Below are 14,529 nucleotides of genomic sequence, written 5' to 3'. Positions count from 1 at the left end.
ACTTTAAGTGTGATTCTTGAGGGATCTTCTGTGTCAAATATAAGTATGTATTCTTCCTTATTTGCATAGAAAAGGGCTTACTGTACTTCACACGACTTTTTTTTCTAAAAATGATGAGAAAGTCAGCCTTGTGACAAGCCAAATATAATTTACTTATTACTTTGCAACTACAGTAAAATGTTCAGAAACTATACAAAGACTTTAGACAGTAAACATGTATTTAATAAAACTGTAGTTCAGTTACACTGGATCCTTGAAGGAGTTCCCAGTACAACTTCATTAATCTGCTTATATCACAGAACAGTTTCCAGTTAGACATACACATTCACAACATTCAAACTCATTTGGTCCACCTCTAAACATTCCTTCCCTTTCATCTTGCAGATGTGTATGCTTTTGCCTGCCTCTTCAGCAGGCATTTACCTAAAAAATAAAGCAGTAATTACAGTACATCGAAAGACAACAGGGCCTTTCTCTACAAGATAAAAATTATGCAAGTAACAATTTTATAACAAAATAGTTTTTAATTTAACTAAATGAGACATGTGAAAGGCAACTTCTATTCCTAAAGCAGGTTACACATTACCATTATTGGCCAAAAGCCCTCCCCACTGCCTTTGCTGGCCTGATGTCTAGTCAAAAGAAAAAAAAAAAATCCAAATGAAAACAAAAAAAAAAATGGGGAGAAGCTTATCCTTTTTCTAGGGAACTGAAATACCGATGTATGTGGGGTTTGGAATATAAACTATTTCCTATAAGATTTACAGTTATTAACCACCTGCATGTGGTTTTTTTTTTTTTCTTGTAACTTGTTACGGTAGCAATAGGGAATGATTCATGAAGAAGAAGGAATATTTACTTAAGTCTTAAAAGTAAATCAAGTCATACTATGCATATATTCAATGTTAGAAGAAACTCCCACCAGCCAAGCTAATTAATAAAACAATTAAAGTTCAGGCAACTGTAAGAAATTTAAAGAACAAGGCTTTTAAAATGGCTTTTGCCCCCCTTTTTAAGCATTTCTGATTTTTATGCTATACTAGAATTCAAGATTTGGATAGCTATTTCACTGTAACAGGAAAAAAAGATTTTTACAAGTCTTTTAAAAACTTAATTAGTTTTCCTACTTTTCTATTGAGAAGTATCTACTTTAAACAAAAAACCCCTCACGTGTCATAACTATTAGAAACGCAAAGTGTTTCACAACTGATCTGGACAGGACTTCAAATTAGCAGCCAAAAAAGAACAGAAGTTATAAAAAAGTACATATCAGCTGTGTTCAAAAATCGTTGCTACACTTTCTATATCCACTCCTATGCAATTAAAAATAGAGGCTCACCACTTCTGAGCCAAAACCTTTTAACCCCTGCATCCTCCTTTTTTTTCTCCTTTACTGAAAGTATCTAGTCACTTTGATTCTCTTCCTGTTTTGGTAACTCTCACTAAAGGAGGACAAAACATTCTGTTCTACCTTAACTTTCAATTATTATTGTTATTTAAAAAAACCCCAACACCTCAAAGCAGGATACAGCAGACTTGGAATTACCTTCCTCATCCACCTCCAGCCATTGGTGGTGGACTGGGGCCTCCACCCCAGTGATTTATTCGACCCATCCTCCGGCGAGGATGTGCTGGAGGCCTGAAAAGAAAGCAAGGGAAACAACATCTTCTCAACTGGCATTAAATTGTAACACTGTCTCTAAATTATAGTAACTACAAAGTTAGAACCTCTGGAAAAAGTTGTTTGGGTTTCATGTGAAAAGCTGTAAAAAAAAACCCAACCCCATTTTCACCTAAAGTTCTCTTTGAGGCTTTTACACAGTCCTACAAAAAATTTAGGCAAACCCTTAAAAACAAATAAACAAGTAACTAGCATTTACAGAAATGATACCTCTATAACAAAGTATAAATCAAATGCTGAGCATAAGCAAGTCTAACAAAAGAAGACATTCAACAGATGTCTAACTGTTGAATACTAATATTTTATTAGTTGAAACTAATATTTTCTATTAGTCCGGTTTGAAAAATCGTTTCAGTGAGAGTTAGCCTGTACTGTTATTACAGGTAGCCAAAGCCATGTGTTATCAACGATTTCAGACCAAGTACTGCAGATTAAGATCTTGTTTATCTTTTTACGTGACCTGATTCAATACAAATCAGAGCTGAAATCTGAATACATTATGTCATTTTGCTAAAATAGGAAAAAAGAAATTAGTGTGAATATGAAAAATACCCTCTTCCATCATTGTATCCGGAATAGGAGGAAGACGTATAGCCTCTTCTTCTCAAATCTGGTTGAATAATGCTCTGGAAACTGAAAAATAAAACAGGAGTTAGGTAAACTGATTTCTAGATACAGTTTCTGAATATATGGATTGCAAGATAAGAAATGGCCTAAAAACCAGCAAGCAGTGTTCAGGAATAACAGTGTATCTTCTCAAGATCACTACTGTTTAATAAATCTTGGCAATTTTTCTCCTATATATGAAGATAAAATCTGAAGTTATTCCAAAATTACAGTGAGGCTGAAACTAAAATCTCGTTTTCTGGTAAACATCCAAGAAATGCATAAAGTCTAAACCTATAACTAAAATAATGAAGGACTGTTGAATACATCGTTTGTTTCTTAACTGGCTTTGATCTGGGGCCATACATCTGTGATTACTGCTGTGTGGTTATTTTTACACAGCCAGAATCTACTGTCACCAGTAGAAATTCTCCTCAGGTATTAGAAATTAGCTGTTTAACAAAAGTATATGCTTTTTCTTTTTGCACTATTTAAATGGAAGAAATGTAAGAAAATGCATTTGAACTGCCAGTAAGTTAGCATCAATTTTCATATGCTTTTTGTTAAATAGATACTATAGCGCTTAATAACCAAGGCCACGTAGTCCTAGTAAAGCATTCATGTATGTTTTGGGGACAGCAGATAGGGAATGCTAAAAAGCAAATTAACATTTTTATTGCTGGATAGCACGGCATACCTTCCGCCTATGGTAAATCTAAAATAAAGCTCACCTAAAGATTTAATTCTACTTACAATAGGACCACAAAATCTGCTATGGACCAGAAGAAATCTGTTATCGTTGACAAGCGCCAAGGAGCCCGGCTCTGGTTATCCAAAACTTGTCCTGTAACACATCACGATACAAAACACCCCGCGATGATGGCACGTGGCGCCGGCCCGTGTGTGACACACAAACACACCCGCCGGGCGGGGGGAAGGGGGGGGGGGGGAGGGGAGGGGAGCGAGTTTCATCCCATAGGGGCAACGAGAACACTTGTAGCAACCGGGTCACCCCCCGCGCACAGGGACCGTGTCCCACGCAGCCCCCGCTGCCCTGCGCGGTGCCAGCGCCTCTGGTGACGCTCCCGGAGGCGCAGGACGCGCCCGGGCCGGTCACAGTCCTTCCGAGCTGCGGAGGGGCGCGCCAGGCTCCGCCACAGGCCGCAGGAGCGCGCCGGACCCGGGGCTGCTCTGGCAGCGCTCTGCCCGCGCCCCCCGCCGGCCGCCCCCCGGCCGCCCCCCGCGGCCCCTCACCGTTGGAGATGTACACCATGGCGGCGGCCGCGGGCGCGCCCCGGGACTGCCCCTCCCCGCTGCGCATGCCCGGGGGGGCGCGCGCGCGCTGGGGGCGGTGCCTCGCCGCGGGCCGGCCCCTCACTTCCGGCTGGCGGGGCTGAGGGGAGCGGGCGGCCGTGGAGCCGTCGGGCCCTCCAGCCCTTCGTGCTCGGGGGGGTCCTCAGCCCCTTCGCAGCGGCCGGGCCCGGTTTCTCCTGCAGCCTGGTGGTGCCGCTGGTGGTGCCGCTGGTGGTGCCGCTGGTGGTGCCGCTGGTGGTGCCGCTGGTGGTGCCGCTGGTGGTGCCGCTGGTGGTGCCGCTGGTGGTGCCGCTGGTGGTGCCGCTGGTGGTGCCGCTGGTGGTGCCGCTGGTGGTGCCGCTGGTGGTGCCGCTGGTGGTGCCGCTGGTGGTGCCGCTGGTTCCGCCGCTGTGCCGTGCACCAAGCCTGGGGCCCTGCTGGCAGTGGCAGGGAACGCCGGCCGCAGTTTGCAGCGTGCCAGTGCAGCTTCCATAAAAATTAAACGTTCTTAGCAGTCTTCCGTAGTTAACACTTGATGGGTCTCACCAAAGCTAGGGCTTTTGTCCTTTGTCACTGACCCAGTTTTCTGTAGTAGCTGTTGAGGGGGTCCTTGTCCGTTCCTGTGATTTTTCTCTACTAAAAGTGCTAAGTCACTGTAGTAACGTTAGAAATATAACCAAATGCAGATAACTTATTTAAAACTTCTCCCCAGAGGGAACTACTGTTCCTCTATGTAATGACAGGTATGTGGCTGTGTATGTTCCCATTATGTTGGTGGGAATGTTCAGCCTGCAGGCAGACATTTGTTTTAATTTATTTTTATAAAAACTTTGCCCTGCCAATAGTGGCTAGCATTTCTTCTCATGGAGAATCCATGCGTGTAAAATTGAAGGTAACTATATAGCTATATGAGTGCATTTAATATAACGCCTTCTGTCTTTTTAAAACTAAACTAGTACGGGAATGATGTGTGATTCTTCTGGGAAACAGCAGTAAGAAAAAATAATTTGAAAGCATTTATTATTGCCTTTGCGAGACCTGTCTTTTCCTAATAATGATCAAGTAAAGTCTTGTCTGAAGTCGAAATTGTAATGTATCTGACAAAGTGGTTGTCTCCTAGTAAAGTAATTGTTTACAACCGGCAGCTGTTTATAAATGTTTGATATTCCAGAAATGAACTCTTACAAACAACTGAAAACAACAGTGAAAGAAAAGTATCTGTAACAACATACATAAATATTTATCATTAACGTAGGGGCTAGGTAATCTACCACTCAATAAACGGGGAAGTACAAAAGAGTTTAGAAAATAGTGGGTGCTACATAGTGAATAATGGGCATAAATGCAGGCAATGTGTTAAAATTGTTCAGGGACACCACAGATCCTTTTTGCTAGTTAGCTATGTTTATGGTGATTTTTTTTCAAACAACAGTAGGGTGTAGTCAGATCAGTTTCAGTTTGCAAAACTGCAAAACACAGGCTGCGGAAGTATAGAAGAAAACCTAGAGATTCAGTCAGTAAGTCATTTGAACATTGTTTTTAGGTTCTCAGTGAAATCGGAGAAATGGAACAATAAACTGGAAGAAAGATGCATTGGTGTACTTTTAATTTATGGGATGCATAGTAGACCTGGAATCATGTGTTGAGTGATACTGTTACATAAATACTCTTTATACGGAAGTGAGAACGCTACTGTGAAAATGTATTGTCAAATAATAGGAAAATAACAGTACTCAAGGAAAGTAAATGACAAAATCACACCTTTGTATTGGTATGCTAACTTGTGAAAATAATATAGTCTTGTTTTTAAATGATTTTCATAAATACACTTTGTTTTCTTTTCATTAGGCTTTGAGACAAAACGAGAAATTACCTTATGTTTAAAGAGCTATTGCGCAAGCTGTAGATAAAACATTTACCAAGAAGAAAACAAAAGGAGGGAGGATGGCAATGGGAAGATAATGTTGGTAAGCAGAGATAAAGGAGGTATTGTAAATTTTGTGTTATATTGAAAATGCACACTGACTGATGCTCGCTAGTATAAAAGCAAATGTTATGGTCCAAACATTTCATTGTACTTTAGACAGAAACATAATAGTGAACCTGAACACGAACAGGTAATTATTCCACCTGATCTCATGCTCTGTATGTAGTTGATGTTGTCCTGCATGAATCAATGTAGTAAGAATTTGAACAATTCATTCCTTTTTTTAATGTATTATATTTCAGAGGAAATCTGTTAATCGTGCAGAAAGGAAGATGTATTTTTTGGTTTCCAAATGAAAAAAAAAAACCAAAATCCAAACAACAATGATGATGATTAGTGGGTTTTTCAGTTATTGGTGTGGTGTTGTTCTTTTTTTAAAAAAGTAAAATCTTATGTGAGATAGTCTTGGTTTATTTAATAATAGAGTAATAATAAGTATTGTCTCAGTGTCCTAAAATTATGTAATTACAATGCAGATTTTCTCTGTGAAATGTGATTTTGATGAATGAAATTAAAGAAATATACTTTTTAAATTGAGAGTACCAGAGTGTGTGTGTATATTCCTAACACAGTTTTATTTTTCCAAGAAAGCATGTCCAGATACTTAACAGTGGCAAAATACCCAACCATTGCATGAAATGATACATGAAAATTTTAGGATTTATAACTATTTTTAAAGAACTTACATATGCATTATTTTTTCATTTCATATTTAAGTTTTAGACACAAAAATGTGAGATTTAAAAGGTGTGGTTAAAAATCAATGGCAGCATTGCGTTATCAAGCTTGACATATATCATATCATAGAATCATAGAATTACTTAGATTGGAAAAGGCCTCTGAGATCATGAAGTCCAACTGTTAACCTGGGACTGTCAAAGTACATCACTAAACCGTGTCCCTAAGCACAGCATCAACACGTTTTTTTAAATATCTCCACGGATGGTGATTCCACTACCTTCCTGAGCAGCCTGTTCCAATGCTTCACCACCCTTTCAGTGAAAAAAATTGTCCTAATATCCAGTCTAAACCTCTCCTGTGCCCTTGGGTCAGGAATAGAGTAGAGAAGAGCGATAGGAAAATGGTTATTCATTTGCATTTGCAGATTATGGTACAGTTGGGACAGCAGGTGTGGACACAGGCTCTGGTGGGAGCTCACTTCAGGTAGCACCACAGCCCTGGCATCCCACTCTGAGCAGCTACTCCTTCACAAAGGGCAAGGCACGTGTCTCTCTAGCTGTGTTGCTAGCTAGAGTCCTTCAGTGACCTGCACCTTTGCTTTCGGTCTGTGTGCCTGATGCTGGGAAGTTCAGAGGACCACAGCAGCAGTCCACTTGCATTTAATGAAAACCAGTAGACAAAGGCATGTTGAAAATCAGCAACAGAAATACAAAACAGCTGGATTGCCCTTCTGAAGGTGGTGGGTACCATGAGGAATAGAGCCGGGCAGTCATTAGTGCATGAGAGCTAAAATTTAACATAGATGCAATTTGGAAACTGGGGACGTGATCGTTTGATGGTAGGCAAAGTAAATATCTACAATGCCGTGAGGAGTAGTATAGACTGTATATTAAGGTTAAGTATATAAGTAATTGAAAAAGACCAATGCTAAATGAGCTTTTCATTTTTTTTAATGCAATCTGAACTCTCAGTGGGATATCTTCTGATTTGAGGTGGTTTGTTTTTTTAGGCTCTATTCCAGATATAGATTTGTATAGTTTGTTTCCTTGTGAATTGTGTTTTTGCATACTGATACCTAAGTACTGATGTCTAGGCCACATACAACTATGCTTTAGTAACTTTTCCTATTTTTTCATCAAAAGTGGAAAATTGCAGGTCAGCTATTTTTATAGCATTTTGTATACTAAGGGGTGACCTTTTAGTTGTGATGTGAGAGAATTAAAAAATACTGTGTGCATAGAGAAGTGGTGATACAGCATGAACAGGTCTTGTACTCTCTAAAATTTACGCTACATTTTTAATATGAATATAAACTTTTTAAAAGAAAATAATTTTGAACTAAAAGCTCACCATGGGAAATGTGACCCTGCCCTGAAGAGGATTTGCAAACTATTGACCACATTTGAATAGCAGAAATAGAAAAAGCATCTTTTTTTTTTTTTTTTTTTTTTGCTGGCCTGCGGGTTTTTTTGGCATAGCGATTATTGTGTTACACCATCACGTAACTTAAATGGAAACATTCAAAATTTAATTTGGACTTGAACTATTCATAGAAGAGCTGATTGTCATGTAGTATTTAACTTATACACCCACAATTAATACTGTATTAGACTGAGAAGGTGTTCTAAACTCCAAATTATAAATATAGAATGTTCATTGCAATATAAACAAAATTCAGAGGGTATTTCATAGGATTCTGTTTTTAAACACCTTTTATAAGAAAAAAAAATCTGTGTGTGGAAGAGTTGAAACTCAGGTTTTGGAACTAAATTATGTTGATTTAATGTCAGAATTTTAAACAGAACTTTCCTGTTTAAGTTCTGACATTCTGAATAATTGATCGAAGACCTAACTTTTTTTTATTCTTTGGTGCCCCAGACAAGGTTATACTCATGTACTGTGGGGTTTAAGTTAAAGATAATTTTGTGCAGATTTCAACTGGAAGATAGATTTTGCAGAATCGGTAGCTCTGATCTCAGCATAAAATCAGGTCAAGAAAATAAGCACATAAACTGTGAACTATTTTTTCACCCTAGGTGGGACAGAGACCAGATACTCTATTAACAGAATTTGTCTGCAAATTGTTTTTCTTTATGCCATTTGTTCATATCTGAATAGCAAAGATGGAGAGGCTTTAGTGCAGTATGACTGCAGTTAACAGTTTGAAAGCAAATATGTGCTGGAGGAATGCCAAAGGTGGGTCTCGTGCTTTTATATTTCCTTAGTTAACAGCGTATCCTTATATACAGAGAGCCCTATCTGTAAATGTTACGTATCTTCTTATTAACAAAGACTTCAGCCCTCAGTAGAATGAAGTCGTTCCTCAATGTAAAGTTGTATGAGAATCTAGAAAGAAACTTCCACACTCTGTGAAAAGTGTGAATACTGTGCTGAGTTTTCTGTCCAGACAGAAAAATACCAGGGTCAGTAGTTGGTGAAGTGCCCGACCCCAGTGCACGCCCGTTCCGCGCGTGGTTACTGAGTCGTGCTGATACTTTGAACAGCCACCAGGTGGCAGCATAAGTGTGAAATAACGCTCGTTTAATCACATTGCAAACTTTCTAGCAAGTTAGTCCGAACATGTCTGGATTCTCCTTTATACAAAAATCCTTAGTTCACTGCCACTAGACACTCAGGTAACGCGTAAATGGCAAATTCTTACTGGATTAAGGACCAGGGTTGAATACACAGATATATACTGTTTGGGGAATCTGTCGGAAGTCTCGTATTGTTGGGTGAAGCTGGGGAAATGTATGTTGACATGTGATTATTATGTAATGGCAAAGATTGCAGGGTTTGTTAGTTGGTTGGGTTTTTTTGGCTTCCTCCCTGCGGTTAGTTTGGGGAGGAGCTGAGAACGCTGCTGTGGAATAGCAGACTTCCAGTTTTGTTAGTGGTGCCATTGGCAGATTTTTGAAATAAGTGAAAAAAGGTGACATAAATAAGTGTAGTAATGACCTTTTGAAGTACAGTAGGTAGGAAAAATAATGATCATCAGATGAGTCAACTGGAAATAAAAATCACATCTTTAAACCTATGCAGCAAGTTAATGGCAAAGCCTGAAACAGAACTGACTAGCTTATTCTCATACCTGTGTCAATTTCTTGAGGATATGCTTGCATCTGTTGGGTAGAAGAGACAAAAGCAGTCTTAGACTCTGTTAATATTTTGATTTAAGGCAAATATCCTTTGTCTTGTGCTTTCTATTAATGAATGAGAATTTGATTTGTCATGTATCTGATGAAACTGGATTGTGAATATATGTTGTGGTGGCACTTCTCCCCCTTTTCTGGGCTGTTCTACGACCTCAGGAGCTGCCAGCCAGGCCTTGGCACCTTGAGTAACAAGCTGGTTGGTCACACATCCCTTGACTGTATAAGTAACTCCTACTCAGCTAAGGCAGAAAATGGCACGTACTGGAACTCCTGTGGACTGGTCAAAGCGGGGAAGAGGAATGGAAACTATCAGTTACTCCCTGACAACCCTGCAATGCGCCTGCCAGATCACAGCCTGAGCGGTAACTGGGTGAAATAATATATTGTTCCTAGAATTGTAGAGAAAAATACCAATTTAGGTTGCGGTTGTGATGGAAATTTGCTGATGATTGAAGCCAGTTGTCTCACAGCCTTATAAACGGTGGTCCTAGACCCTTTTAAGCTCTCCTGGGCTGCAGCAGGCTGTGACCAGCATCCCCCTCTGAGTGGGATGCCTCTCAGAGCTCACAAACCACTAAGTTTGCAATGCTACAGGGACTGTTGTGGAAAATTGGTGATGGGGCCTGGGCTGATACCCCTGCTTCTCGGGGCTTAACCCTTTGCCTGTTGAGGAATGCAGAAGCATAAGACATGAGTATTTTACTGAACTCAAGGCCAAAGTTCGAAGTTTTAGTGGGTATACCTTTGTTGTAACATATATTGAAGGCTTGAGGTAGTAAGGTTAATTATGTAATTTTTGTGACTTCAAACAAATTTTATTGATTTGCTGCTAAAATCTTATGAATAATCTTGAATTGTGAACAAACTTTCTCTCTCTCTCTCCCCTTTAGATCTAATCCGTTGTCCAAGTCTAAGACTAGGAATAGGTCCAGCCGCACCTAAACTCTGTGAAAGTTTAGAAAACAAGGGGGTCTACTCTAAACCTTGTGACTCAATGGGAAGATCTTCTTTACCCTTTTATACCTTTGATCTCTGTAAACGGTTTCCAACTCTGTTCTGACTTATTTCGGCTTGATTTATCTCTGTGCTTTTACTCCGTGTAATAAGTAATAGTGTGAACCTTGCCATTGGATCTTGTGCAGTTGCATTTCCACAAATTTATATTAAACCTATTTCACTCAAACTCCTTGGGTGGTAATTCTTTAAGGGACTTGACCTAAGCACTCCTTTCACTACATATGCACATACACAATGCCCGCTTTTGCATGGTTTTCTTCCTACCCTTCCTCTGAACTCTTTTAAAAATAATGGGCTCTCTGTTTAGTGAAAAGTGAAGTTTAATGCAATGAAATATGAAGAATAAATTCAAGTTAGGGATTATCCTTTTTCATTACTGTTCTTACATTTTTTAATCCTATTTGTAAGGTTAGCTTGTAAGCACACCTACAGATTTCACACGGCTATTTCCACTTCCCAGATTTTAATCTGATACTGAAAATGACATTGTTATACCGTTGTGGTATTTTTAGAAATTAAAAGGAGTCATTAACCAGAGGAATGGATTTGTTAAGACAGGTGGTGTGATGTAGATGTTGGCTTTTCTGCCAGACTATTTCAGCCCACAGACCAAGGCACTATTATCAGCTGCAGGTGACAATGTGGTTGAGCTGACCTTGTAGTCTTCTACTGTGATTTTGGTCTTATCTGCATGCAAAAATTTGCTTGTTCTGATTTGTTTAGCATTGTGGTACTAGCAAAGCAGGGAGGGGTTTTTTAAAGGCTGGGAAAATATAAACATGTTGAAGAAAAAAAAATGGTGTCTGAGTGCTGAAGAATGGTTTAAATGCCAGACATTATCATATCTAAGGAAACCTGGTTCCATTCAAAAGGTTTTACAATCAATGTGTTCTCTGGGGCCTGTTGAGGCATATAGCTCATTTCTGTTATCTGTAAAAGCTCTATTAAAAGTTTGGCATACATTAGACTGTCTGTTTTAAGTGATAGCTTGGTTATGAATACACTCCAAGGAGGAAAAAAGGCTTTAGCCCACTGATGCTGTGGAGCTGCTCGTAGATTGCTGGAACTTTCTTATCAGCCACCTGGTGAGCAAAGTATATGCTAGATGACTGAGAAAACTCGTATGTGAAAAGTGGGAAAGGAAGCTGGAAAGACATGCATTCAAACGAGGTGCTACTGCTCGTCATTTATCTTTATTTTTGTGTCTGTGATGACTACAACACAAAATATGTAATCACCTCACCGAAGTTCAGGTAAGCCTTGTGTGGGCAGTGCCTCATGGGATCGCTGGTGTGTGAAGCCGTAGTTGGAAAGGTATTAGATTTTACTGGGAGTGCATTTTGGGAACGTCTGTGCTGAAGGATACACGTTTTGGAAAAAAAGAAACATGAATCGCTCCAAATATTTTTCAAGTTCTTATTTTCTCATTTGTATACGTGTTAGCTTTAGAGAGATGGCTGCTGTCACTGGGCTCCTACAGTTGGTTTGGTGTGGTTGGTTTTATCAGAAAGTGTCTGTCCCACAGCCTGATCCAGTTCTACTGAACAGTAGTACTATCTCCAGCTGTAGCTCTTGGGAGACTTGCTGAGTATTTATAGACTGAAATGTTTATATGTGAATTATATTTCTTGGTTATGCTATTCCTTTTAATATAATCACCACTCATTGATAAATTAAGATATTTTTAAAGAACAAACTCAACCAAATTGTTTCTTACTTCTCATATACTCAACTGAAATGGCACTTTCCCTGAAAATACGTGCAGCTGGGATACAGACAGTGCTGTTTTCTGCTGGATATGCATGGGTTGCACCTACACTGATGCTTGAGTGAGCAGGCATTTTTCTTCTTGATACATATTTGATTTACTGCATATTTGGAGTTTTGCGTCTGCATTTGGAGTCTGGCGGTAGGCACTTGAACATACTACGGCTGTGCTAAGAGTGGATTCCCTCCCGATGAAGCAAGGCTTAGATGGTACAGCAGCTGGAGCACGCTTGCAGTGGGGCACAGGGTTGTTGGCTCTCTGTTCAGACGCTGCTGGCATGAACTTTGCTGCTGGTAAAGATGTAGTGTGGGTATGCAGTCCTGGAATCCTACCAGATTTCAGTGAATAAAACCTTGTTTTTTCCCCTCTTTGCAGCATAACAGCCAGAAATGTAGACTCGTGAATGGAAATTTTATATGAAAAGATTAACATAAATTTTGAGAATGACCATTACTGCGTAAGAAAGGGCAATGCAAGTGAGGTGACAGACAGGGCGCTGACTTGCTAGAGGCATCTCTGATACTTGATCTACAGCTTTAGCTGTTGAACTTTCTTTAACTGTTTCAAACTTAACACACAAGATAAAAATGGCAGTTAAGGTACTTGTCAGAAGTAGGTGGATGAAGTGAATTCCATAATCTATTTGGTGACTAAAGCAGTGATGTGATAATTGACACTGTTCTGCAGAGCTCTTATGGTTGTGTTGGAGTATTAATATCAATTTTTGTCTTCTGAAAAGTTATTTAATGGAATATGTTAATGCAATTGAAAAACCTTTAACTGGGTACAAGCAGGTAGGTCTTGAAAAAGCACTTAGCTATGATTTATTAGGGGGTGTTTGCGAAGATGTGGATGCTGTGAAGCCTGGAATGGGTGCTGACATGATGATTCTGTAGAGATTTTAAAAGCACATTGCACTGAAGTTGCATCATTCTTACTTAATTCTTACTGCTCCTGGTTGTGCTGTGTTTTCTGTATGCAGCATTGTCATGCTTGGTTTTACTGAACATAAAAGGGAAGGTACAGCCACAGCAAAACATTCATTGCAAAAACAGACCACCTACTTGGAAAGAAGTATTTAAAACAATGGTCTTCTGGTAGGGAAAATCCCCTATAAGCAATAGAAGTAATCTGGGAAGACATACCCCCCCGAAAAAAATCCACATTTTGCAGGAAGTTGGTATGCCATGCTGTACAGTGTCTTACAGGTTGCAAAAATGGTTTTAGTTACCATATGAGTTTATGCATATTTATGCCAATTTAGGCACATGTGAGACTTTCTATGGTAGAGTTAATCAAGGAAGTATTATCTAATATCTAATTGGGGAATATATACCTCATCCCCAGTTTAGCTTTATGTGAATATCATGTTTGCTTCTGTCATTATCACAAGATAGAGCACCTCAAAGAATCCGATTTTAAAATACAGCTGAAATTCTTTATTATCCTATTCAATGCATTTTCTATTTTTTCTCATTTAAGATAGTCCACAGTGTTATACCTCATAATCTAGAACATAACATACACTGGCTCAGCGCTATCAGAAGCAGAGCTAGCCCCCAGTAAGAAATAATTGCATATAAACTTATGTAATATTTTTGTCCATCTCTGTCAGACTTTGTGAATAAACCATGCTTTCAGTTCTCTACATTCATATTGTCATGACTTCTAAAAGTTCTCCCTTTTCTGCCTGGCTTAAATAAGTAGTTTTTAAATGCAGAAGCAACAAATTCAGGACATTGAGAAGAATCCCCAGTAGCTTCTTTATGTTGACAATTAATTGCAGTTGAACTGTCATGTGTTTTATTCTTAAGGAAGGAAAAAAGAATATGTAAAGAATTCATAAGTGCTAATTTAATTCACCAATAACTATGGTAAAAATGAAGGTTCTCCAGCAACCCAGTCAGCGTGAAGCTAAGCTTCAATGGTAGAGAAAATCGTGCAAGTCAGACTAAGTAATGAGACAATAAAGTTTCATGTTGAATTCTTCCATAGAGTAGTATGTTGAGTTCTAATTAATGCATCATAAAAAAAAAAAGACATTCTAGCAGTACAGAGGGTGGTAGTAAAAGTCGATTTCTTTTAGAAGCAAAGTCAGGCATAAAACCAGATATGTAGTAATACCTAAGTATCTGAGAGGATAAATAATGAGAGAGTTGAAATATATAAAAATATAAATGGATTAACCAGTGCAAAAATTTGCATTTTCCTTGGTAAAAAAAAGTTTGATTACAATGAAAATTAGTGGGTGATAACAGGGATCGGGAAGCCCTTTATGCTGTCCTGACAGAGAGACACTTCCATGCGGAAGGATGTTGTACTTCTTCAAACAAAAAACCAC

The 14,529-nt window shown here is 39.2% G+C and overlaps 1 protein-coding gene and 1 long non-coding RNA gene across 6 annotated transcripts in view; one reads left to right on the top strand and one right to left on the bottom strand.

The window, feature by feature from the left end:
- The window catches only part of LOC114011410 (uncharacterized), a 35,057-nt gene extending 24,473 nt beyond the window's left edge, over positions 1–10,584 (top strand). For 3 of the 4 annotated variants that reach the window (XR_008747635.1, XR_008747637.1, XR_008747638.1), the window contains exons 3-4: positions 5,429–5,547; positions 6,673–10,584. This is a non-coding gene — a long non-coding RNA (uncharacterized LOC114011410). The remainder of the gene's footprint in view (positions 1–5,428; positions 5,548–6,672) is intronic. The other variant, XR_008747636.1, reaches the window with a different exon arrangement.
- Positions 129–3,696, bottom strand: SELENOK (selenoprotein K). 2 transcript variants are annotated; one of them, XM_055806936.1, is made up of 5 exons: positions 3,542–3,696; positions 3,041–3,131; positions 2,234–2,314; positions 1,547–1,639; positions 129–423 (listed from the first exon to the last, which is right to left on the bottom strand). In XM_055806936.1, exons 1-4 carry the CDS (start codon positions 3,606–3,608, stop codon positions 1,552–1,554), a joined length of 327 nt encoding a protein of 108 aa, XP_055662911.1. In that variant the 5' UTR covers positions 3,609–3,696; the 3' UTR covers positions 129–423; positions 1,547–1,551. The 2 variants fall into 2 exon arrangements, with proteins under 2 accessions (XP_055662911.1, XP_055662910.1); XM_055806935.1 differs by lacking the exon at positions 129–423 and having other exon boundaries at positions 1,543–1,639.
- Positions 10,585–14,529: the final 3,945 nt, after the last annotated feature.

This window comes from Falco peregrinus, chromosome 5 (genome assembly GCF_023634155.1).
Source record: "Falco peregrinus isolate bFalPer1 chromosome 5, bFalPer1.pri, whole genome shotgun sequence".
NCBI lineage: Eukaryota > Metazoa > Chordata > Aves > Falconiformes > Falconidae > Falco > Falco peregrinus.
The sequence above is the reverse complement of the archived record's forward strand: the minus strand, read 5'-3'. Positions and strand labels throughout refer to the sequence as shown.